Source organism: Daphnia carinata, chromosome 8, assembly GCF_022539665.2.
Source record: "Daphnia carinata strain CSIRO-1 chromosome 8, CSIRO_AGI_Dcar_HiC_V3, whole genome shotgun sequence".
Taxonomy (NCBI): domain Eukaryota; kingdom Metazoa; phylum Arthropoda; class Branchiopoda; order Diplostraca; family Daphniidae; genus Daphnia; species Daphnia carinata.
The window spans coordinates 8275183-8298423 of NC_081338.1; the positions used below are offsets into that span (position 1 = coordinate 8275183).

The 23241-nt window shown below is 41.7% G+C and overlaps 1 protein-coding gene across 1 annotated transcript; it reads right to left on the reverse strand.

Annotated features, from left to right (window-relative positions):
• Window positions 1-796: 796 nt before the first annotated feature.
• LOC130698389 (potassium channel subfamily T member 2-like) lies at window positions 797-22273 on the reverse strand. The gene is given in 26 exon segments (XM_057521049.2): window positions 797-1399; window positions 1497-1690; window positions 1777-1884; window positions 1969-2094; window positions 2154-2451; window positions 2591-2725; window positions 2848-3092; window positions 3249-3354; window positions 3437-3584; window positions 4634-4748; window positions 4750-4826; window positions 4888-5459; window positions 6272-6351; window positions 6629-6766; window positions 7143-7343; window positions 8596-8718; window positions 8826-8867; window positions 9749-9932; window positions 10354-10448; window positions 10892-10975; window positions 11142-11216; window positions 11398-11596; window positions 13787-13886; window positions 14191-14270; window positions 19230-19711; window positions 21941-22273. Coding segments are annotated over 25 exon segments (4299 nt in total). The 5' UTR covers window positions 19523-19711; window positions 21941-22273; the 3' UTR covers window positions 797-918.
• Window positions 22274-23241: the final 968 nt, after the last annotated feature.

Genomic DNA, 23241 nt, shown 5'->3' on the forward strand with positions numbered 1-23241 from the left:
CAATTTTCATAAAGGAGTGATCATTTCTCTCAGTAAAAAAAAAAAAAAAACCAGGCCCACTTCATTCATCGTGATTCTTGATTATTTAGGATTCGGTTAACAATAGAGTAAATATGCAAATCGATAATGATAAAATTAGGCTTTATAAGAATTAATCACAACATGAAAATCAAATACAAAATACTGTGATCGAATAGTATACTTTCGAGTGAAAAATACTACTGGTTAGGGGTTTGATGGCATTCAAAAAATTTACGAAAGTATGAAACTCCATTGGTGTTTCAACAAATGAGAGATATGTAGAAAGGCGTATGGTGCAAATGATGGACCATTACAAGTGAAAGAAAATGTGGAAACTCGTATATAACAAGGATACTTCTATAAGAGACTAACATGCATGATTTCGTAATATTAAAATCACAGTTGCGAATTATTTATTTTTCGAATAACAATATGATTTCACCTTGTCATTCCGATAAATATGCCAAAACTTCTAAATGATCGAATGCGTACAAATTTCAAAGAAGTCGATCACGGATGTATGGTAAATGCTATTGTCTAATCATTCTGCGCAATTTCAACAATCTGTGAAAAGAATCAAGGCAGTGGAGGCTATAGGGAATGACGGAGTGTTGATCAAATATTTCGGATAGTGTCGCATAAGGTATTTTCTATGTGTGCTTGCGAATAAAGAAAATAAAATAAGCGAAGCTTAACATGCCCTCCAAATTGTTTGCGGGATGTAAAATGTTGATGTAAATTGGAATGATAGTGAACGGTAGGATTTTCAGTGATGGAAATTTTCATCCTTATCATGTTTTAGTCATCTGAATCACAGACAAAAATGGCGGGTGTAATTGGCTTCGGGAAGTGATTGCTACTTTTTATATTGGATTGAGCTACGGGTGGAGGGTGGTGTCATACGATCGTACCACGAAGATCTAGAGATTCCTCAGAGTCACTACAATCCTGGTCAGCAGGAGGAGTGACCTCTAAACCAATGCTACCATTCAAAGGAATCTTGATGCTTCCACCGCGTAAGCCTGATCCAGAAAAAAGACCACTCGTCCCTCCAGTAGGTTCTAAATTCAAGCTTACCTCCTCCACACTTGATGTATTACGTGTCATCAAACCTTGACGCAAAGAGCTAGAACGCCTCATCAGAATATCATCAACGCGAAGAGAATGTGATCTTCCACGATTTGCACCCAGGCCGGAAGGTGGGCCTAGAGAGATGTCTGGGCTATCTGGCAGAGAAAGTGAGTTGGCTTTCTGTGGCATTGGTTTCGTACTATTGCGTCGACGTCTTTCCTCGCAGATGTTGATATGCGACCGACGGCGACTGTTGTGTCGTTCGAACGTCTTCTGGGCCGAGAATGGACTTGGTCGGATCAGATAACTGGTGAATTTGAAAGGAGCAACGAAATGTTAAAATATTATCCAACAGACATTTTAGCAAACTGTAGCTACTTTAGCCATAAATACACTAGCCATACATTATATCGCCCTCTTCTAATTTAAGATCACAGCTAGGATTGATGATGACGTAAGAAAGTGACGATCTTTTCTCTGAGACATCATCATAATCAAGGGTATCGATACCAAGGCTGTCCATTCTTGAACGAACTAAGCTGGCGATTTCTGCTCGTTCTATCAGTTGTGTATGATTGTCACGTGCTTCGTCAGTCAACTATTGTTTCACAAAAAAAAATATATATTGGTATGAATTACTAAACTTTTACAATTCAATTTTAAAGGTTATTCTTGAATGGGTACCAGTGAAACGCGCCCGGGATGCTGCCGCGAGTGAACTGGGGTGTCATAGTTCCCTCGTCGAGGTATGTCAGCGCAACCGGTATCTTCACGGGCCATATCCTCGCTAACCTGTTATTTGTTGAGAAAGGTAAGAATGAGAGTGTCGTCAAGCTAAAGATGCAGTAGAATGAAATTGCCAATTTTTATAACTACACTCTCAGAGTTGGATGTGTCTTGCGTCCTGTAGATACCAATAGGTATTTCGCAAGTGGTAGAACATAATTTCTGATAGAGACGTCCATAGGTGCGAATCCACATGTCTTCTTTTGTGATTTTCATCTGTAACAAAAACAATTTTTTTTTTATTGAGAAGAATCGTTCCGTAATAAAGCATGTACCGAGCTCAAGAATCCTGATCCGGGGGCTTGGTCAATACCAAGTAACAGACGGACAAAAGTGATGACATAGTCTTTAACGAAAGCTTGGTAGAGAAGTGTGTCAAGCATGCTAGCGGAGAAAACGCTTCCGGCAGCAAACGGTAGTCGAAACATGTAGGAAATATGCGATCCTCGCTCCTTCTCAGCCTTTTCCATGCGCGACAAATGTAGAGCATACTTATCGTGTGCACGAAACTGCATAAAACGCATGTTGGATGACTGGCTGAGTTCAGTAATGGTCTTAATACTTGGGAAAAACCTAAAATAGTTTTTAAAAACTGCCATTTAAACTCGGTAAGCCCTTAGCAGTTGTTCCATTATAGTTATAAATTTTGTTTTCTTCTTATTATTATTGTTTTTACGATTATTATTTGCGTTAATTTTGATTCTCGTATTACTTGAACATGGTCTGGACGGAGACGATGGTGTTGCAGTCGGAGAGAGTGTCTTCTTCGGCCGAATTGGAGAATTCCTTGTTGACGACGACGACGTTTTCAGCCAGTATTATACCCGCTTTTATTAAGTCGTCCAAACTATATCAGTTTAAATAAAGAATAAGACAGGTAATAATGTAAACTAATTCAAAATGTTCTGAATAATTGTCTGCATGCGGATGGCAATACCTATCCAGACACTGCACACAGTATGGACTTACCAGTCAATGGTCCCCAGCATCCAGTAGACAAATGGAAAATAAGAGATGGAGTCCAGGAACGCGACGTCTGGTTTTCGTTCCAGTAGCAACACAATAGGGTTTAAACTCGACTTAGTGCGAAAATGAGCTCGCAAGGGAATGACGAAATTATAGATGCCGGTAGAGGCGTAATCAGCTGCGAGGATGATGACTTTATTAGACCAATTATATTCCTTGGCACTTCGATGGCTCGAGTGCTCACACACCTAAACCAACGGAAGATACATAAAATTTATCATATGCCGACAAAAATCTCCTTATTCATTTTTCGACCAAAACAAAAATGAGACCTCTATGAGCTGCGATAGACCGCTAGCTACAGGCGTACATCAATTATGCTGTGAAAGAGCCAAAACAGATACCTGAGTAAGTTGTAGACAACAAAGTGGTTTCTTCTCCTTCAAAAGGTAACATAAGGTGGGGCTAACGCCAATGTACGGCGACACCGGTGGAAAACCTTTCACGATCCTTATTCATAGATAAGAGATTACCTTTAGTACTTAAGAATATTCCGACTGGCTTTTCTTAAGGCAATAATTGCTAGGCTTACGAGATCTTTTCGGTTGGGGCGGGCCACGGAACGTCATCGTCGATCTCATCCTCACTATCCTCGGTGGCTGTGGTATGACCAGCTACCAGGTTTATAGTAGAACCCGAAAACATATCAGGGACTGGCAAGATGCTCGGTCGTCGGCTTTCTGGAAATTCGATGAAAAAAAGATGTGAGTGCCACTTGATTCTATTTTTTCATTTTTATAAATTTTTTTTTCTAGCACAAAATACCATTTCATATTTCACAGAGCAATCTTTTCTACACCTAGATTTTACGACGTATAGTTAAAACCATCAGTTATTCCATCGTGAAATGACTTATGTCTTTGTCGTGTATCATAGGAGTCTTGATCCTACGAGATACACAGGAAATGTACTCGTTTTAAATTCAGATGGTTTAGAAACCTAGAGGATGTACGACGAAAAAGTTCTTAAATCAAGTTTACATATCCCATGCCGTCCTTCCTATTGGACTCTCCAACGAGGTATTATAATTATATGACTAGTAAACTTCAATGCGATCCGTGTGGTCTCTTCGTCTAGCAAACGGTACAAATTACTGGAAGCCATAATCTAATAGTGTACTAGGCATAGCTATTCCGCTACTAAAATCAACCAAATATTCCATTTCTAGCAACTAATACACTGTTAATTAGCTCGGATACACGCATAGTAGGCGCATAAAGCACCATAGCGAGAACGATAATGCCATTGTGAGAAGGAGGATGGTTGTTGGAGGTGATGAACAAAAAGCGACTACTAGGGGCCCAATAGAACGCAACATAGATACCGTAGTATGTATCAGAGCTTATCAGACTCTCAATAAACAATCGGATTAGTCCAGCGTGTGTATGATCTATCATGCGACTGAATGTTCTTTTTTCTTTTCTTGCTATATCCTTCGATAATTGGAGTTTGGAATTGTAATTCAAACAACGGTTTCGATTGGACGTATTGTGCCACGTTCAGTAGTATTTTCAGAATAGATAAGGCTCTGATAAGGTGTATACCAATCAAAATCAGTTTCGGTATGTATTAAATGAAGAAGCCTGATACGCACACCTCCCACCTTCCCCCCATCCCCAGGCTAAAACAAATGAAGAAAATCAAAATACTATGTGTGATACGAAGAAGTTACACAAGTAGTTAGTATATACGTAGATGCGGTAAAGCGAGCAAGCTTGTAGAACCTTACCACTGTGTCCACTAGGAACGGCTAAAAGGCCGGGAGAGTCGCTCTTTGGCACGCCGAGAAAATTGCTCGCACCACCGGCAAACGTTGCTGCGTTGCCCAGACTCTGATTGCCCAACAGAGCAGGCCGTCGTGCTGTCCATGGAGTCGTTTCGATTAATGAAACTACCACGGCGAGGCATTCCACTATCAAATACTGAAAAGAACGTCAAAATGTTTGCATTAATTCAACAAAGAATTTAAAAATTTCAGTTTACTGTTGGGCGACGAACAACGAGCTGTTAGTCCATCGTAAATGTTTCCTTGAAAAGAAGTCTGTGTTTTGCTGTTTGGTATAACGTGACGAGCTGAAACGATTCCGCTTGTTGTCATAGTAGTCGTCGTCAAAACCGTCTCTTTAGATTTTACGAAACCTCCTGACATGGTGGAAGTCATCCCAGCCTCCATGTTGGATTGAGCACTGCTGCTAGCTGGTTGTTGCATTTGGGCGGCGGCATCTGTGCCACTGGAGGCAGTCGGTGTGGCAACGAAGGCCGAATTTTCCTCCTTGGTGATGCTCATGTAGAAACAAATATCAGTTTTTTTCATGATGTGTCGAGGGCCTGGATTTAGTAAAATGGTTTCCTCGTAGAATTCGGGCATCTCGGCTGGTCTCACTCCCACCAATGCCACACCGTATTTCCGATGTGAGTGAAAACTGGCATACGTGAAACTTTTGCCATCATACTCGCCGAAAAAACGACTTTCCGCTAACAGGATGTGGTAGATCTCGTTGCCGCTACATTTTCCGTATAGTCTATGCCACTCTTCGTCCGACACTTGGCCTTCCCTTGATAGTGAGAAAACGTAATCAAAACGTTAAGCATAACATGCATTTCGAGGCAAACACGATTCATAGTTCATAGTTTAACTATGTTTCCGAATGGCATTTTAGTTACAGATGCTGTTAACTGCGCTTCACTTTGCTTTGCTAACATGTACGGACGCATCGGTTCGTATATGCTGGCCAGGTGATGTACAGCACGTGAAAACTCTAATGTCAACATGTCAATGTGTTTCCCCTAGAAGGATGAAAATTCCATAGCTGTATGCATAAACCCACTATATATTATGAAATTTTTACATAAACATTGTTACAACTGAAATTTTTTTCAAGCCTTCTATCGTATTTACTTTTTTTTTGCAATTGTTTCTTCCCTCGCATACTGCAATCAGCCTGCCTTCAACCTATTTGCATTGCACTTCCCTACACAAACAAAAAGGCATATCTAAAAACTAGCAAAACCAACCAACAGAGAACCTAATACTTAATCATTCTACGCCGTCAACACAAGTCCGTCGAGTTCTTCCTTTCTTTTTTCCAGTAATTTACGAAGACGTGAATACGTATGTTGATCAAACACGTGTAAAACTGTAGTGATACGTGAACACACACAGCACCAATTCGTTCTTTAACAATTCTGACGCCTATAATAAATCTCAGTTATTCACTAGCATCCAGGATTTTCTATCCGACCCTCGGAGGTCACCATGTGCACTTTATTGGTAGTAAATTTTTGAAATATTGTAAAGGGATTTCAAGAAACGAATCGGTCACATCCAAAAATCATGAAGGAATTAGCAGTTACAACGCATACTTACTGGCCGCGAGAAGTGTGAAGAAGTAACGTAACCAAAGTTGATGTCCCCGGAGCCAGACAGTTGTTTGCTAACAAAGCGTACTGGAAAAAAAAAGAAATAAAAGTTCGATCATTTTAGTTCTCTGAATTCTGCATTTCACGTGAAAACGAAATCACCGGTAGTGTGTATGGAGCTACAAGAAATTTCAGCCAAAAGATTTAACCCAGAATTTTTAAATACAGCTATACTATGCATAGAAATAACTAAAAAAGGCAAATGGTTTTTTGATTGAATTAAATAATAAAAATCGTACAAAAAGAAAAAATAAAATAAAAAGCGGGTTTTCGATAACCGCCAGCTTTGGGCATTAAGGCCTACCTTGAACTCGTCCTCACACACAACGTGTTGTGCAAATTTAACGTGCAGTTTGTTTTCTGGGCGGAAAATCTGCACGTACTGAGGGACTTCGGGCGCAAAATCTTTTACGGCCCACGATCGCAATATTGTGTGTTCATCCTGAAAAATTGAACAAAAGACTTAAGTTTTTTATTATTTATATAACAACAATGCCGCATGGCGGGGCTCGGGGCATATTTTAATTGATAATAATAGATCAAAAGTTCCAACACATAAATGACGCACGGAAGCACAAAAAAAAATCTGGTCCACAAACTATGAACTTGTTATTTCATTAGACTAGTTATGGGTTGCTACGTAAAATGGTTTCATTAAATTAAAGCCCGGAATTTAAGCTTGCCACGAGTTTGCCAGTTATGAAACACGACGTGGTTTGTTAAGCTCATGAGTTATCAAGTTCATAGCAGATCTTGATGCGGTAGGCGTATAAGACGGAAAATAATGCGAAGATTATAAAATGGCAGAATAAGCTTACAGCGGCCGTTTTATCACAATAGTTCCTGGCGGCCAGAACGAAACAGGCTTCGGCTTCGTTCATGCGTGCCCTGGCCAGATCGGCGTCTTTGAGACAAGATCCCTGGATGTAGATGACCCGTTGGGCCCACATCGGCACCTGCAGGATCATCCGCATCGTCGTGTCCAGCTCGATGGGCGACAGGAGAACGACGTAGTAATCCTGTATAACAAGAAAACAGCCATACACATAGGACACAAGATTAGACACGACTTATGAGGGGGGTTGGCAAGTACGTGATTTTTCTTTATAATCATATGTCCTGATCCCCTTGAATGTCCTGAAACCCATAAAGCCAACGCAATTTCAGAAAGAGTCGCTTACTTTCTTTGTGCAAACAATCAAACAGCATTGTGAGACTTAACAGTCCCTTGTATTTCGTTTTAGCTACGACTACTCGTGAGAGCAGAAGCGCGACACTAAATGACGGAAACGGTGCTAAAAGCATCAACTTGGATGTTGTGTTCGCCTGTAATAAGGTGTGCAAGGGAACGGAGAAGGTACATCCTCATTTAATGTAATGAGTCATCAAATATTTCTCATTAAAGAATGCAAACAAACAAACGACACACAACAGCATATTGCGGAGATTACAAGGAAGGGTGTGAAACCTGATCCGTCTGTCAAGCAGTACACTCCATCTAAGCAGGAGAAAAAAATCTGCTTCCCGTTACTTTCCTCATTCACCATGTCTCCTGCTCTCCTCACATTCTTTTCAAGTTTTCTAGCGGTTTCACTACTTGTCTGCTGCTTTGTATGCGTTTTCTTTTTTGGCATCCGCTGCGACCTGCTATCTAATTAAGTATCGATCGCTTCCTTCCTCTGAGTTTGCATAATAGATTTCCGTCGTGAGAAGATGAAAGGTTGAAAAGAACATGGCGTCATCTGCAGCATTTTCGGGGAACCATAGACAAGATTTTATTTGTGAACAATTTTTCAGGATGTTTTACGTTTGAGTCCAAGACTAGCGTTTAGCCAAGGACTAGCGCATTGAAAATACTTTGTTCCTACATTTCGGGGGGAAACTTCTCGTGATCGAGTGCCAACGGATGAAAAGGTGGCTACCCCAGGCAAAATGCAGCACGTGGGATATGGTTGACAGAATCCTAGCCAGTGATGACTCAGCTAGTTCGTGGGACAAAACAAACTCGTTAATTTCGTACTGTAGGACTGCAGGCAAGGTAAACTAATGAGAACCCGTGTTGGCAAACGTGTCCCGGTACTCGCTAGAGGCTTGCTAGCATAGTTGCATTGCATACTATAACTTGAGAACAGCCTTTTGCCATTATGCCTGCACGACACTTAGCTCGTAATGAACGCAAACCCCCCTCCCTTTGCTCAACAATAACAAGGGGTTAGAAAGGACAACCCTAAGCTTCAACGATGTCGACTAGAGTAGCTGAAGCAATCGTACCTGGAGAAGAGGATGCGCATAAAACTCGTTGAGAAAGTCCATAATGGTGTCGGCGTGTAACGATGTCGAACAGACGACCACGTGACGCTCCGACTGGGCTCGATGAGACGAATAAGTGCCTCCCTAGATCGATTATGCATCACACTTTAAAGTATTTTAAGTCGTAAAAGACATAGCGATGTGTCGGCAGCCTCGCTGGGCCGACCTCGATACATCTTAGTGTCACCTACCAATTTTTTACGTTCCATCCAGGTGAAGGCCAATTGTTCAAACTGCAATTGGGAAAAATTTGTTATTACTAGGGTTGCAAAACTGACAGCAAAATATTGCATAGGTATTTGTAGGTCTACATACTACGGTTAGGAACCTGCAGTTATGGTCTACTTGTCTAAATTCAAAACAAACTTTTACGAGTAACGGAATGCGCGCATTTTTGGGTACAGCAACAATTGATTTTTGTTTTTTCGAACGGCACGTTGACTGCACATTAATAGGATACGTTGAGGTAAAAGCATGTAACATTAATTCCACGCCCCCTCAAGTTAGCGACAGAGTAAACTTGAGGAAGACCACTTTTTATTCGTCTATCGTACAATTCAAAGTTTCACATTTGGCAGATGATAGCCAATGGCGAATAATGCATATCATTGTGTCTGTGAGCAAAGTTGGGCGTGAGTACATAATTGCCCACGTCGTAAAGCCTTTTCTTCGACAATGTGCCACCGCATTATAATAGTTTATAAGGTAGCCAGTAGATTGGTGCAGAATGGGAAACCATTCCCACGAGTAATTTGAAGAAATCTCAAGCTAGTAAGAGTTTCGCTAGTTCAGTATCTTTATCGTTCGAATGATACGCTTTCCGCCCCTGGGAACATGTACAACGCAGGTACGTGGTATCTGCGTCTACAATACGCAGTTCAATCGCAGCAATGGACTTTCGTTTGAAGTATTCATTATGAAAACTATTCAACTTAGTCGCTTTATTCCAAGGCGGCCAAGAAAAAAAAAATAGCAACCCAAGTGGTAAGGTTTTATGATAGACGAATAAAACGGAATGCTTCTGGTCTCTGCGGAACAATGGACAATTGGGTAGTTTCTAGGCTACTTCATTAACTCATTAACTATGCATGTATGAGGAAACGGAAAGATATACCTGAGTGGGCAAGACAATGAGGGCGACGCAAATCATGACGACCATGTAGAGCTGCGACGGCCAAATGTCTGGAACGTAGTCGCCGTAGCCGACAGTTGAGAATGTCACCACAACAAAGTAGCATGACTGGAACAAGTTGAAATGGCGATGACCTGCTCTCTGGAAATGTTGAACTCCGCACACACTGAAACGTTCAGTCACCATGAAAAAAATTTATACAATACTCTGCTATTTTTACACGCTTTATTAAAGTAAACTGCATTAGTAACCGACGATCAGCTCGGCAAAAAACAGTTTTATTATTTTTCTATTCGATAATAGCTGAAAAGCCTAGCATGAATAGATCTAGGCTAATAGATATAGACCTTAGACCTATTTAAGTTTTTAGTCCCGCAAGATCTTTACTTGAGTTTTGCAGGTCTCATTGGGAATCAGGTACAGTACATTTTACAATTAATCAGAAAAATTCTAAGTCAGCTAAACGATCTTGGAGTTCGTAAATATATTATAAAAATTAAGTTGCCAAGCTCACAAGCCTTAATGATATCGAGATGTTAAATAAATCGAAGCAAAGAGGGTCAGCAGTAAACGCAAATAACACTGACCTGGTAAATACGAGGCAAAGAAGAGTGGCTGACAAGACCATCAGCTGCTGAGACAGGGCAGACTGGGAACGCTGCATCGCCCGATGGAGGTCATTCTTTTAAAATAACAGGTCAAACTTTTGTTAACGTCAATTTTAACAAACGTACAAAGTTTTTGTTCTAAGCATTCCCCAAGGGGCGCGATTTAAACAAATCAATTGCCCAGCGTGTGGTGAACGCTATTTATGGACCGAACTAGTTTCTTTCGATGAACTGCTGAAACCTTTAGTATGGCAGCATCTTGCAACTGTGAGATGCAATGTTTATGAGCATCCGCATCGATATGTGTCATAGCTGCACACAGCTAGTGTACAATGTACACAATAGCACTAGATGCAGCGTACCCCCACCTAAGTTTAGAAAAGTTCGATATTCGGTCTTTGGACCGATCAAGCCAACCAATCAAAACTTTTCTTTACCAGGAATACAAAATCACCAAGAGCAACAAAACGAAAGAAGGAACGCAACAGCTGGTAAAAGGTACAGCGATAATACTCACAAACATGTTTTCCAGTGCCCGTTTGGCCAGCCAGCAGTTGAGGAAGACGGGAATGAACAGATGACGCCACGGCGAGTAAAACAACTGTTAAATTCCGGCAGCGTGATGTGATTGTCGGATGAAAAATTAAGGTAAAAAAAAATAAAAAATATGTACATTATTTGAATTAAAAGTATAAAAAATTTAATATTCTTTTTTTTTAGGCGTAGTTTTATTGCTAAACACGTCGCAATCCATATACCATACGTACCGTAAAAATGTATGGTATGGTGTTCACGAGCTCCAAGATGAAGTAAAACGAAAGGATTTCCTGCAAGATGTTTCCCTTTTATAAAAATGTGCAATGACAAATAACTACTCGACGTTGTATAATGCTAATTATAGCTGCGTAACACAACCGTAATTGAAACCATCGCACAACTCACACCAACGTACAAAGATAGAACTGCACAATCAAGAAATTTTGGTGGCATGCAGACACGTATAGAATGTAATGAAAGGTATACTTTGTAGCTGAGATAGGCAACTAGGAGAGTTTCAATGAGGCTGATGAGGGCGAAAATGACTTCGATGACCCAGAGTGCGGTGGGCCGTTCTATCCACCAGATAGCTTCCCAGTGAATGATGGGATTGTCCATAAACTGTTGAGGCGTCTTCTCATATGCAGCCAAATATTCAGTCTTATTACCCACCTCGCATCCGTAACTGGAATAGAAATTAGCAAATGAATTGCAGAATCAAGTCAATTTAGAATGATTTCTTTAATTTCCAAATTGTCAACAAGTTATAAAATACAATGATAGAAGTAACGAGACTAAGACTAATGGGCAAATTGCCCATTTTCTTCTCTTGGTTGTATGTTTATGCAACAAAACTGGCAATGTCGTTTTAATGCAAAATTGTAAATTTAGTCATTTACACGTTTTACCGGGTAGGTACCAAGGCGAACCTTATGTTTTGTACAATTTAAACTTCGAACAGGCTTAGAATTTTAAAATAAGTTGTTTAACTAGGGTAGGTAAGAAGGACACAAAATCTGTTTCACATCATAGCCATGAAAAGTTCATCAGCCTCGTGCACAATTTATTACTAATTAATTTTTCCTCCACTAATGGATTAAAATAGTTCTGTGGCATTTTGGACAAGTCATCGCACTTTGCGCCCCTAAGTGGCACTGCAGTGATAATTTTCGGATGGCCCAGTGGGCATTCAGTGTAGCTGCTCCACATAAAATCACGGAGCAGTTTCACAGAATGCCATCGATCTATGAAATCATTCATCGAGTTCTGCCAACATTTTCTTAGGTTTGTAATCCGTGTTCTAACCTAAATGCCGAACCCAATAATCAACAGATGAGATATCAATCTACGACATTTCCCTCCTGTGCAGTAAATTACTGCCTACTGTTAACGATAACATTGTTAGCAGTTTCAAGCGGAATAGTCAGCCAAATATGCGAGTGCTTCGTGATTGGACCTCATGAACCGCCTATTAGTGTAACAGTAAAACACCAAATATTCATCCACTAGTAAAAGCACTACCGCCAGATAGTCATAACGCTTTTTTACTCTTGAGATGCCGAATTTCTCCTGAAATCCTGGTACCTTCGCAATACCATCTCACCGTGTCGCGGCAGATCACCATGGTGACATACGGCGACCGGCGAAAAGTAGTCGACGTATTGCGATTGCTTTTATATTCCGATATTGATTCTCCCTTCTATGAACCTATGCCTTATTTTGACAGTGAGTATGTTTATTTCTAATTTTTGAGAAGCACAACCGAGGGCATTGGCCATAATCTGTTTCTTATTCGCACCCACGTAATGACATAGAACTTACAAAGTACGTTTATTTTTCTTTATTTGGTTGTATAAAGCTGTTCATATGTTTCCATGATTGCCTAACCGAACGGACCAGTAACCAGCATTCCCCTTTATATAATCCAACTTGTTACTGCCTTTAACTCGCTATTGGTTCCCAGCGACTCTTGCACCTTATCAGTTTGCTTGTACGGCTGACGACAGAGCAACGGTAATAGGAAACTGAAATCGAACCGTCCATCCCTGAACCTGCCAGCCTCATGTGCCCGGTGATGCCCATGATCAAAAGGATGATCTATGGAACGGTGCACGTATACTGCAGGCAAAGATTAAACTAGAGTCTAGACGCAGGACAAACACGCAGCGCATCGGAGAGCTCGTTTGTATCCGCTCGTTTCTATAGTCACCGCGCTAACGATCCAAACTATTGGGAAAACAGCAAGAGAAATTTTACAAATTGACACAGGCCTTTAACAGACGACGCTGACCAGCAAATGAACTCCCCATCCCTATGTTTACCGCTGAAATAGAAAAGAATGAAGGACATAACGATTTTAAGTGGCACTTTTCGACAAAGCGAAATGCAGTTGCTCCTCTCTCGCTCTCTCCCTCACGTTTTTCCTCTTTTTTCTCTTTTTTCTCTTCTCTTTTTCATTATAGAAAGCATCCCCATCGTGAAGTATCCACATTACACGACCCCGTCCTCGATGGCGTTGGGCAAAATGTGGCGATCCTGCTCAGCTCTATTATCGTTAGCCACTACCTCCGCTATGATTAGTATGGTATCAAGCGTTCTATTCTTATAACATACACCCAAAGACCACCGGACTCAGAGTCACTTGCTTTTTTGCTCCCGCGCTCCGGGAGAGTAACGATGTAAGCTAAATTCAGATAAAAGAAAAGCTGAAATAAGAATATGACCATGTGCGTAACGCAGCACCAAGAAGACGGAGATAAAATTGCTAGTGCGTTTACGTTGATAGATGAACGTACTTGATTGTTTTGCTATTCTGGTTATCTCAATTACGTACATGATTGAAGATTAGAAAAATCTGTTTTTAAAGGAATCTTACCAAGTGGCTTGAGTGGGATCATTGTCGAAAATGACGCGGCCGACGTAGAGCAAGCACGTCAACAGTTTGATGAACAGGTTGAAGATTCGGATCCGCAGACCTAGACGGCAGGAGACAATTGATTCGTTGTCGAACACGCATAGACACGAAAAGAAAAAAAAATGAAAAAGGAAAGAAAAAATAAATGTTCAATAACGATAATGGCTAAACTCTTTTCATCGATGGAGGAATACATTCTTTGGCCAACTCGTGCTGCTGAAACCGTTTTCTAGATTGAAAGCTGCCGCTTTCTCGAAACATCTAGGGATTTATTACAAGCACTACAGCAACGGATCAAATCCTTAAGGTGATGCTGATAGACCTGGGTTGTGAGGGATAAACATGCAAATAGTGGGAAGTCTCACTTGATCGTTGGTTGCGGATAAAGTAGAGCTGGAGCCGTTCCTTGAATGTGTTTTCGTTGACGTAGTACTCCACTCTCACTCTGCATGCACCGAAAATAAAAAAAAGACAGGGATAAACAAACACAGCTCCATCATCAAAGTCAATAATGAAGAGTGAGTCGACGTAATCATTTAACAAGGTTGCTGACAGTCGCACAGAGAATGAGGACAACACCGTTCGAACTTTGCGGTCGATACAGTTGTCAAGTCTCCGCTATAAAACAAAGGCACACTAACCTGTTCAACCATAACGCGTGATACACACACCTAATATCCACGCTGGCATCAATACACATACGTACAGAGACTTTGCATAGATATTAAATGCTAAAACCAGCTCTAAAGTAACATATGACAGAAAAACAACTTACCGAGGAATGTTTTCATAGCTATCCCATACGGAGGCTAAGCAATTGTATGAATACATGTGACTACTGGCGGCCGAAGCGGCAGCAGTGGCCAACGCACCAGCCGTGCCACTTGCGCAAGTGATACGATTCTCTGCCTGACCCGATGACGCCATCGCCAACAAAGCGACTGAAAGTTGCCTACTGCAACGTGAGCATACCATACAGATCGTCACATCCTTTTAGCCTCCTCCTTTGATATGCAACGAAAGCTTCTGTACAACTGGGGCTCCACTTGTATTAAAACGTGTGTACAATACCGTTCAGGCAGTAATACGATAATTTATGCTGAAAAATCCCTTTTTGAAGTTAGTCAGGCTAACCTTGCGCGAAAACTTGTTCGCCTGAGCCTCTCATAAGCACCTAAGAGATGAATTCAAACTCTTTGAGGTACCACAACCCGCTTTAAGAAAGGTTGCGTTTACACCTGTATCAGCTCACACTAGTTCATTGCATACAGTGCCCGATTCGCCAACGGGTAACTAGCGCGGAACAAATTATATCGAAGCGTCAAGTGCAGCGGCAATAGCAATACAACTGAGAAGGAATCGGCGAAGAGTTGACACACACATACACACGCACACACTAGCAGTTGCACATACAGCCAACGCCTATAGCACAACTGTTTCCGATCGCATCCACTGAGCAAGGTACAGGACAGAGGAGTAGAGGGGAGAGTTTGCGGACCGTGAACTAGACGTTGAGTATTTACGGGACAGTGAAGCAAGAGCGTGACTATCTGTCGTTCTTCCCATCCACCGTATGGTGACGTGATCGTGGACAAGGCAGCAGCAGAAAACCAAATAAGGTACCTACCAATATGAGCTCACGGCATCATCACAACGGCGCACATGCACAGAGCATCAGTGGCTCAGGGCCCCCTGAGGAACAGGAGGGAGCAGAAGGACAGCACGTATCAATAAGGATATACCGCAGGCGGCGAGTGATGGTTATGGCACAGTGCAAGCGTACATATTCTACACACCAGTTAAAGACATGCCCATCGGTGGGTGCTATATATAACACACAGTACTCAAGCTGGCCTCGGTTATCTATCGTGTAGTACCTAAAATATATGACTGTTACGTAACGAATCGACAGCTATGGTAGTGTATTGGCCGTAGGTTGGCATTGGGAAAAACGAAGGACAATGGAGCTGTCTACAATTCATAGACCTTCAGCTGCGTAACTCTACATCACCCAAGCACTATAAACCTATAATACTAAGATACTTTACATATAGCCTACTAAGTCCATTGTTCTAATACAGTGTCGGGAGAGCGATTGAGTGCGCGATGGCGTTTGTTCTTTGCATCCACCTACTATGCTTACTACTGTCCTTTGTAACATACATAAGCTTGCCAGTGTTAGCTGCTCTGTTTCTATGAAAGGTGGACACAAGTTGAGTGTTTTTCCATCCCGGCGGTAAATAAGCAGTTGCCCTGTTGCTCAACGCATGCGCATTCTCCGTCCTGAAAAGCAGCGCTCACGCCGAACTACCAATGTACAGGGCGCAGTTTTATCTACAGAAAACTCTACGTGTTTTTTTTTTTGTTTTCTTCTTCTTTTTTCCTCTTCACCGGCTAAATTTCCTTGCCTTTGATTTGCCTAGAAACAGTTCCATAAAAATCCCACTTTTTTCTCTTTCCGTTTTGGCTTTGTTCTTTACGTTGCATCAATTGGCCTATTCGAATCTAAATTGAATTCGAATTTCCTACGTTTTGTTTCCATTTACTACACTGTATTATTATGCTAAAATGTTACAATAGTACCCAGAAAAAGGATCGTGTTGAAGATCAATAGAAATCAGACTGCATCTCTAAAATCGGTCTGTAGGATTGCTTTAGTGGATCAGCCATTCGAGAGACATCAACCAATTGAGCATACACTTCGGGGCTGTTCTCTTTTCAAAATGACCAATTGGTTGAGCTTTTAAGTTGATCGTGAATTGTTTGAAATGCGTCAGATTTTTTCATTCCATTAAAAAAAAGCTTAGAAATCTAGCAAATGTCAACTTTTGATATTCATTCCTCTTCTCTGGTTCTTTTAAACCAATAAGCAAAGTTAAAGATTGCGCAAACATAATCATGCGCCCTCTGAGACCTCGTCAAGATCCTCCGTCCACTTTTTATCTGTGCCATTCAATTTTCTTATGATTTAATTTTTCTTTCGGGGGTTGTTTCCCTAGTTTCCGTTAAATTTTTGAAAGACAGTGCGCGCGCGCAACTTTTCTATCCTGCCGACCTTTTCCCTTGCACACGGCCTTGCACGCAATAGTCCATGGAGCACAAATCGCCAATGGTCGATTTTTAGTCACAAAGGACAACCATATTGGTCTCATTCATTATGTATTATTGTATCTCTGTATCATTTCATGTACACATATAGACCACTTTTTTTCCCTACATGCATACGCAAACCTTCGTGATATTCAATCGAAGGATCCTAGAAAAGGACCTGCGGTATGCGGCACGTTAGACGAATGGAGCTGTAACAGACTGGTTCTTTGGAAGGCTTGCGCTTTGCGTTTGTTCGCTCTTGACTACCCATCCATGAACTCTTTTATTAGTCCGCCTGTGAAATGTCAAAAGGAAAAGTACTACAATGGTGTCAGACCGACGAAAGCCAACCACTGGCGATGAAATCCCTGGTTGGCTTCACCCATTCCCTTCTCCTTGAATGTTGTTTTCAATTTCCTTTTTTTAAGGGAGATCCGTATTCTGTGTTTGGTAATTATGAAAACCTTCTTGAAACCATTTCCACAGCTGTTTGCGGATTGCAAATAATCAGCAAACTGGTATTGTTATGCCTCATTCGATGCTTTTGAGAGGACGTCCCGCTCACTTTCTCTTTTCGGAAAGTTTGCATTTACAAATTCAACGGAATTTTTATTGTGTAGCCAAATTAACCACGGTAGATATAGGTTCTGTTTTTCATTAACGCTTGATAGTAGAATCAGGCTCCTACCCTGTTGCGCGTAACCTAAAGCGCAAGAGCGCGCTTAAAAATAATAAATATATGTATATCATAAGAAATAATGCAAATATAACTGCGTTGCCAATTATGTAAATGCATTTTTGTTCCCAACAGGAGAAAAGAAAATCTATAAAAAAAAAGGGGAACCATTAAAACATACACGAAAATGAAAATAATAAACTAGACTGCCGTTTATAATGGGACTGAGTTTTTATTAATTTTCTTTCAAGTCGCTTAGCACTTAATCACGCTAAGAAGCCCAACCTTTCGCGTAGCTTACGGGGTCTTGAAGCAGAAGACGTTTTTTTTTATAGTACAAAAACTTGAAGTAGCAACGTAGAGAACAGCAGGCACCTTTTAATAGATTTGTTTTCCAACCCGATAAAATATTTTACCGGGGATTTGGTAAAACCTAGGAGGAAGCACACGTTTGAGTTGTCTCAATTAAACGAATCTTTGCAAGAGCCAACAGAAAGGGCAAAGCGCCGTTTATTTTTATTTGTTGTAGACGTCAAAAGGCAATGCCTAGCAACGAGTTAGGCCCGCATTTCGTTTTTTCTCTTCGTCGCCTTTTCCACTACTTGTTTCCTGTATTTCATTTGGCGTCTAGAAATGAACGAAGGTCAGCACAATCTGTTGCTAATTTTATCAAATGCCGCGATAATTTGTCCTCCACAAATGTCTTGCATGGATTGAAAAGAAATAGAAAACGTGCGCCATAGTAAGAGAGGAAAGGGCGTTCAGGGTTTCATCTTTTCGTCCTAAATTGACTGCTTTAGAATCTCGTAATTCTCATTATTAAAACAGAAAAAATGATAAGCGACAAGATTTTAGAGGTTGCGGATAACTTCCAAACGAATAACGCTAGTTAAGAAGTACGGTTCTGAGAAAAAGGCTCTGGCCAAGAGAACCCGAAGAAAATGAAAGGCAAGGCTGTTTTAACCACAAAAACGCTGAAAAGACAAGAAGAATTACAAATTGACTTCACTTATTATTACGGTTGAAGTCGTTATCATTGCTGCCGACATATCATGAATTCCCTACCCAGTTCCCTTTCCTCCCTCCCCCCCCCCCCCCAAAAAAAAAATAGTAATGAAAACAGTAATACTAAACTAAAACAAAAACAAAACAAAAAGACTTCACGACTGAGTGGCGCGAAGTAGGAAAAAACAAAAGGTCAGGAGGAGTAGGATTAATCAGTACTGAGCTGGATGTAGCAACACCGGAGAGTAAACTGCATGACACGGTAACGCAGGGCAACGACATCATGTCGATGTTGAGTTGGTGGCCCTCGAACGTTGACACAACACGATTTGCAACAAGAAAACATGTAAATCCCGGCAGACTCGAGAATCATATGTAATGCGCCTGAATATATTATAATATTAAATTAAACAATCGTGTTATAATGGTCTAACTTTCCGCTTTCATCGTTTCACTATTGACTTAGCAGTTAGGCAAATAAAACCAGCTGGGGCCATCGCTAATATGCATGACGTTGATGAGCCTGTGAGCGTTTGCGAACGCATCGCGCTCCGCTTAACCGTAGAGTTTCTAAGTAAACACATCGGAGTTGTGCGTGAAAATAGTGACCGAAATTGTTGACACAACAACTACCTGGGAATCTGCAAGGCAATGTAGTCGAGACTGTCAGACGGGTCCATAGTGGCCGGCCTTTCAAAGAGACGGCCGGGCACCATCGTCAGGACGTTGGAATCGACGAGCGACGGGCAGTGGATAGACGGACGAGTCAACTGCCGGAAGCGTCCCATCTTCATTGGCCTCTTTCCGCTTCCATTGAGACTGCTGGAGCCAGACAGTCTTCGTTGCTGTTGATGCTGGCGACGCTCTTGTTCCTGTTCTTGCTGTCGGCGCAGCTTGTGCAGTCGGAAGAAGAAGACATTCGACATCCTTTCGTCTTATTGAAGCTCTTTAGATTTCTTGGTATGGGCCCTCTTTGGCTGCTTTCGTGACAGCTTCTTTTCAAATAAGGCGACCGTACTCTTTTCTCAATCTCGTTATCTCCTTTTTTTTTCTCTCAATATTTCCACTTATTTCCGCGTTGTCAGCCTGTTTGCTTCGTTTCCCGTAAAAATTCACTAAACAATGTACCCGTCACATCATGTGCCCGTTAGTATAATAGTAATTATGTTGGTATAAAATACATTTATATATAAAATCGAAGATGTTTATGAAGCCTGTGTTTCCCTTGAGAAAAATAATGTCTCAATCTAACAACGACCCGTAGCCCAAGACGACGACTCTTTGACGAATGGCAAAGTTCAAAAATAGAAAGTAACATGCAAACGTCAGGGATAATGGTGAAGTGCAAGTTTGGTTATCCAAAAATAATTCTCGTCAACGAGGCAACAAGGAACGAAGAAAAAAAGGCAAAATCATAAATAAATTAAAGTTGTTATCTTCTTCGAAGCTTGACTGCTGGCACTTGGCCGTTCTTGGAAGAGAAGGTATGCCGAGTCGATAAATGGGCGATTTAGGAGCACGGAATGCTTAAATAATGAGGCTACCGCATGCATATGTAAGGCAAAGAAAGCATTCTGGACGCATCGAGGAATTGTACCTGAGACACTAGCTCTCAAAGCCATCGATATTTATTTATTTGATAAAGTTGCACAAGGTTTTACCGTATTCTAATAGCGGTTCCCTACTTCGTGTCTGATCGATTTTTTCTTTCAGCCTTCTTTCCACCCTTGCTACGCTTTGACAGCTTTTTTACCATTCCTTTGAAAGGTACAGAACGGAAACTAGGAAACAGTCATCTCATTTTGATAAAATTCTACGCAAGTTATCTCTTTCCCAGTTTTACATCACTGGTATTGCATACATGCAACTGTATACGGTCATGTCGATGCTTATTTAAAAACCTTTCAGTACATTGAAGTTTTAACCAAGACATTTGACTTTGACTGCCGAATATTGAACGGAAACGACACGAGCGTCGATCAGTTCGCTTTTTACTCAGTCAAATGCCTTGTCTCCACTTCAACGATTGCTTTGAGAAATAGTTTTTCGACCGTTTTTCGTTTCACCTTTGCTCTACAACCTGCGTTGACTCTAAAACGACGCGCCATACGTTCAGCCCACGCATAACGAACACATTATGGGCTGTCAAAATGAAGGCGACACGAAAGATAGCCAAGGTTTCAGTAGACTTTGAGTAAATGAAAACCGTTGCGGGGAAGCGTCAGTTGGTGACGTGGGTCGCTTCCTCTTTGCAACTAGTCCCCTTTGCAGGTTGTCATGGTGACCTGGAGCCCGCAGACAATCGCTACGTTGTAGTCACGGGTACGTGACAAAGAAAGCGGTGAGGAGGACCATCAGGCTCAGCGAGGGGCGACGGTTAGAAACAGTAGGCTCCATTCGTTGGTAAGAAGCCAACAGCCCGCAAAGCTATAATCGATTCCGAATTGCAAGTTACATCGGGGCCCAGCCTTAGCCAACGATCATCGATAATCAATTCGATTCCATCATCTTTCTTTGATGTTCTCAATCTACGCCAAACGAGCGATCTATCTCCATGAAAGATATCCGACTGGCCGGCCTGTATCTATCAAGTTTTTAATAAATATACAGCGTTCACAATAGACGACTTTGTCCCATCTGCAGCGAAGTTCTCTAGGGAAAATAGAGAGCGAAACAGCACCTGATTCGCGGCGTCATTGATCGAACGCAATCAATTCCATACCGACCCCCCTAATTCCCAAGGCAGCGGTAAATCACAACTTTCGAGATGCCCGGCTTCAAAAACGACCGTAGTTGACGACGGGAAACTGCTTTGCGCTAGGCTGCGCTAAATCGAGTTGAAATCAAATCGCAGTCAAAGCCAATCGACTTACTTTGATAGATACAACTGCCACCTACTACCTTTACCCAGTCAGAAGCCACCCATGGTTCCAACAAGGCCACGAAAATGCCAAAAACATCGACTTGCAAGACCTTTCTACGTCTATGCCTCCAGATTTGGCGGAATAAATGGGCCAGTTAGACTTGACCCACGTGACCTGCGTTATGGTATAGCTTATAGATAGTAGCTGACATTACCCAAGTATGGCACGCATATGAAAATATGGGAAGTAATACGTAACACGGGCATTACTTCAGCGAGTCAAAAGCAAACGGAAGCAACAAAGAGCGGAATCAACAAAAAAAAACGAAACTAAAAAAAGATGCAACCTTCCATCGCGCCAAAGAGCCATTAGTTTTTCGTCATCAGTCACGCGGCCGTCTATTACAGACAGGAAAGCAATCACAGTCCATCAGTCACTGTGAAAGGTGGTAATACGTGGAATACTGAATGAATATTTTACCCAACGTGCATCGGCTCTGTGGGCTGGGCTTGGCTGTATACGTCAAGATGGCAAACAGCAGCAGCCCAATTGCTTTCAAAAACTAGGGGATTGCGTAGGCAAAGGTTGACAAAGAAGAATGAGAGGCTCACCGGTTCGTGATTGTTCGACTGAATCTCACTTTCACATGACAAAATGGGAAACCTTCAGACGCATTGGTTGTTTATCTCAACCTGCATTTTTTTTTTTTACTATATCTATAAAACAACTGACTACGCTCTGGGAACAATAACAAAGACACAATGTAGAAGATCGTTGAACGGGAGAGTCGCTTTTCGAGGTCACTTGATAATAGAAAACTGGTGCGAAAAAATAACTGCCCAGTCGCCAATAATGTAGCACAAAACAGTTCACTGATAAACACGCTTGTGATTCCTCTATATCTATAGCGTTCGGTTGCCCGTATGTTCTGCTTCTGCTATTGGCCGTTCCGATTTTTGAAAACAGTGGCTATCGTTGACCACACGTGCTGGCGACTGCGTGCGTCGACCTGTCAGCCAGAACGGAATCTGACATTAGCGGAAGAGCAGACGACTAGACGGTAATGAATATTCAAAATTGTAGAACTCGATGGCACTGTGTATCGGTCAAGGAAACGGAGAAGGAGATAGATAAAAAAAGAAAACCAAACAAAAAAGAAAACAAAAGCAAAAACAAATGGGCAAAACAATCGGTGGCTGAGGACGTAAAAAGAAGGGAAGTGTCAGCTGGAAATAGAGAGGAAAGATGCTGGGGTACGGCGGGTATGAGAGATTGAGTCGCAAAAAAGGGCGAGAGGGGGAGAAAAAGAGGGTGGTAACAATAGCAGTGATTGTGATGCTTCTTGTGATAATCGTTGAATTTTTTAAGAAGCTGATACGTTTTCGGTTCGGGAGTGGAAGGGCAACCGAGGACCGTTACGTCGCGCACGGTTCGAGAGACTGACTCCGCCAGCGTGCATTACCAGTCCGTAGAACACGTTCAATCCCGTGTTGTGCAGGCAAAAAAAAAGGGGGGGAGGCGGGAATGGGGAGTTGGGAGGATGTTGGGAGTTCGCAGGGTGGGCGAAGATGGTAGGCGAAGTTAGCGCGAGATGCCAGACCATTATTCAAAGGGGTTCTTCGACGCTACCGATTGTGTAGGTAAATTTTCTATAAAATGAGACAAAAATGGGGCCATAGGATGGCTTTTGCTTTGCATTTCATTTTCCTGACCCGTTCTTCAGAACTGCTCGAATTGAAGACGTATACTAATAGATTTTTCTATCCCATTCGTTTCGACAC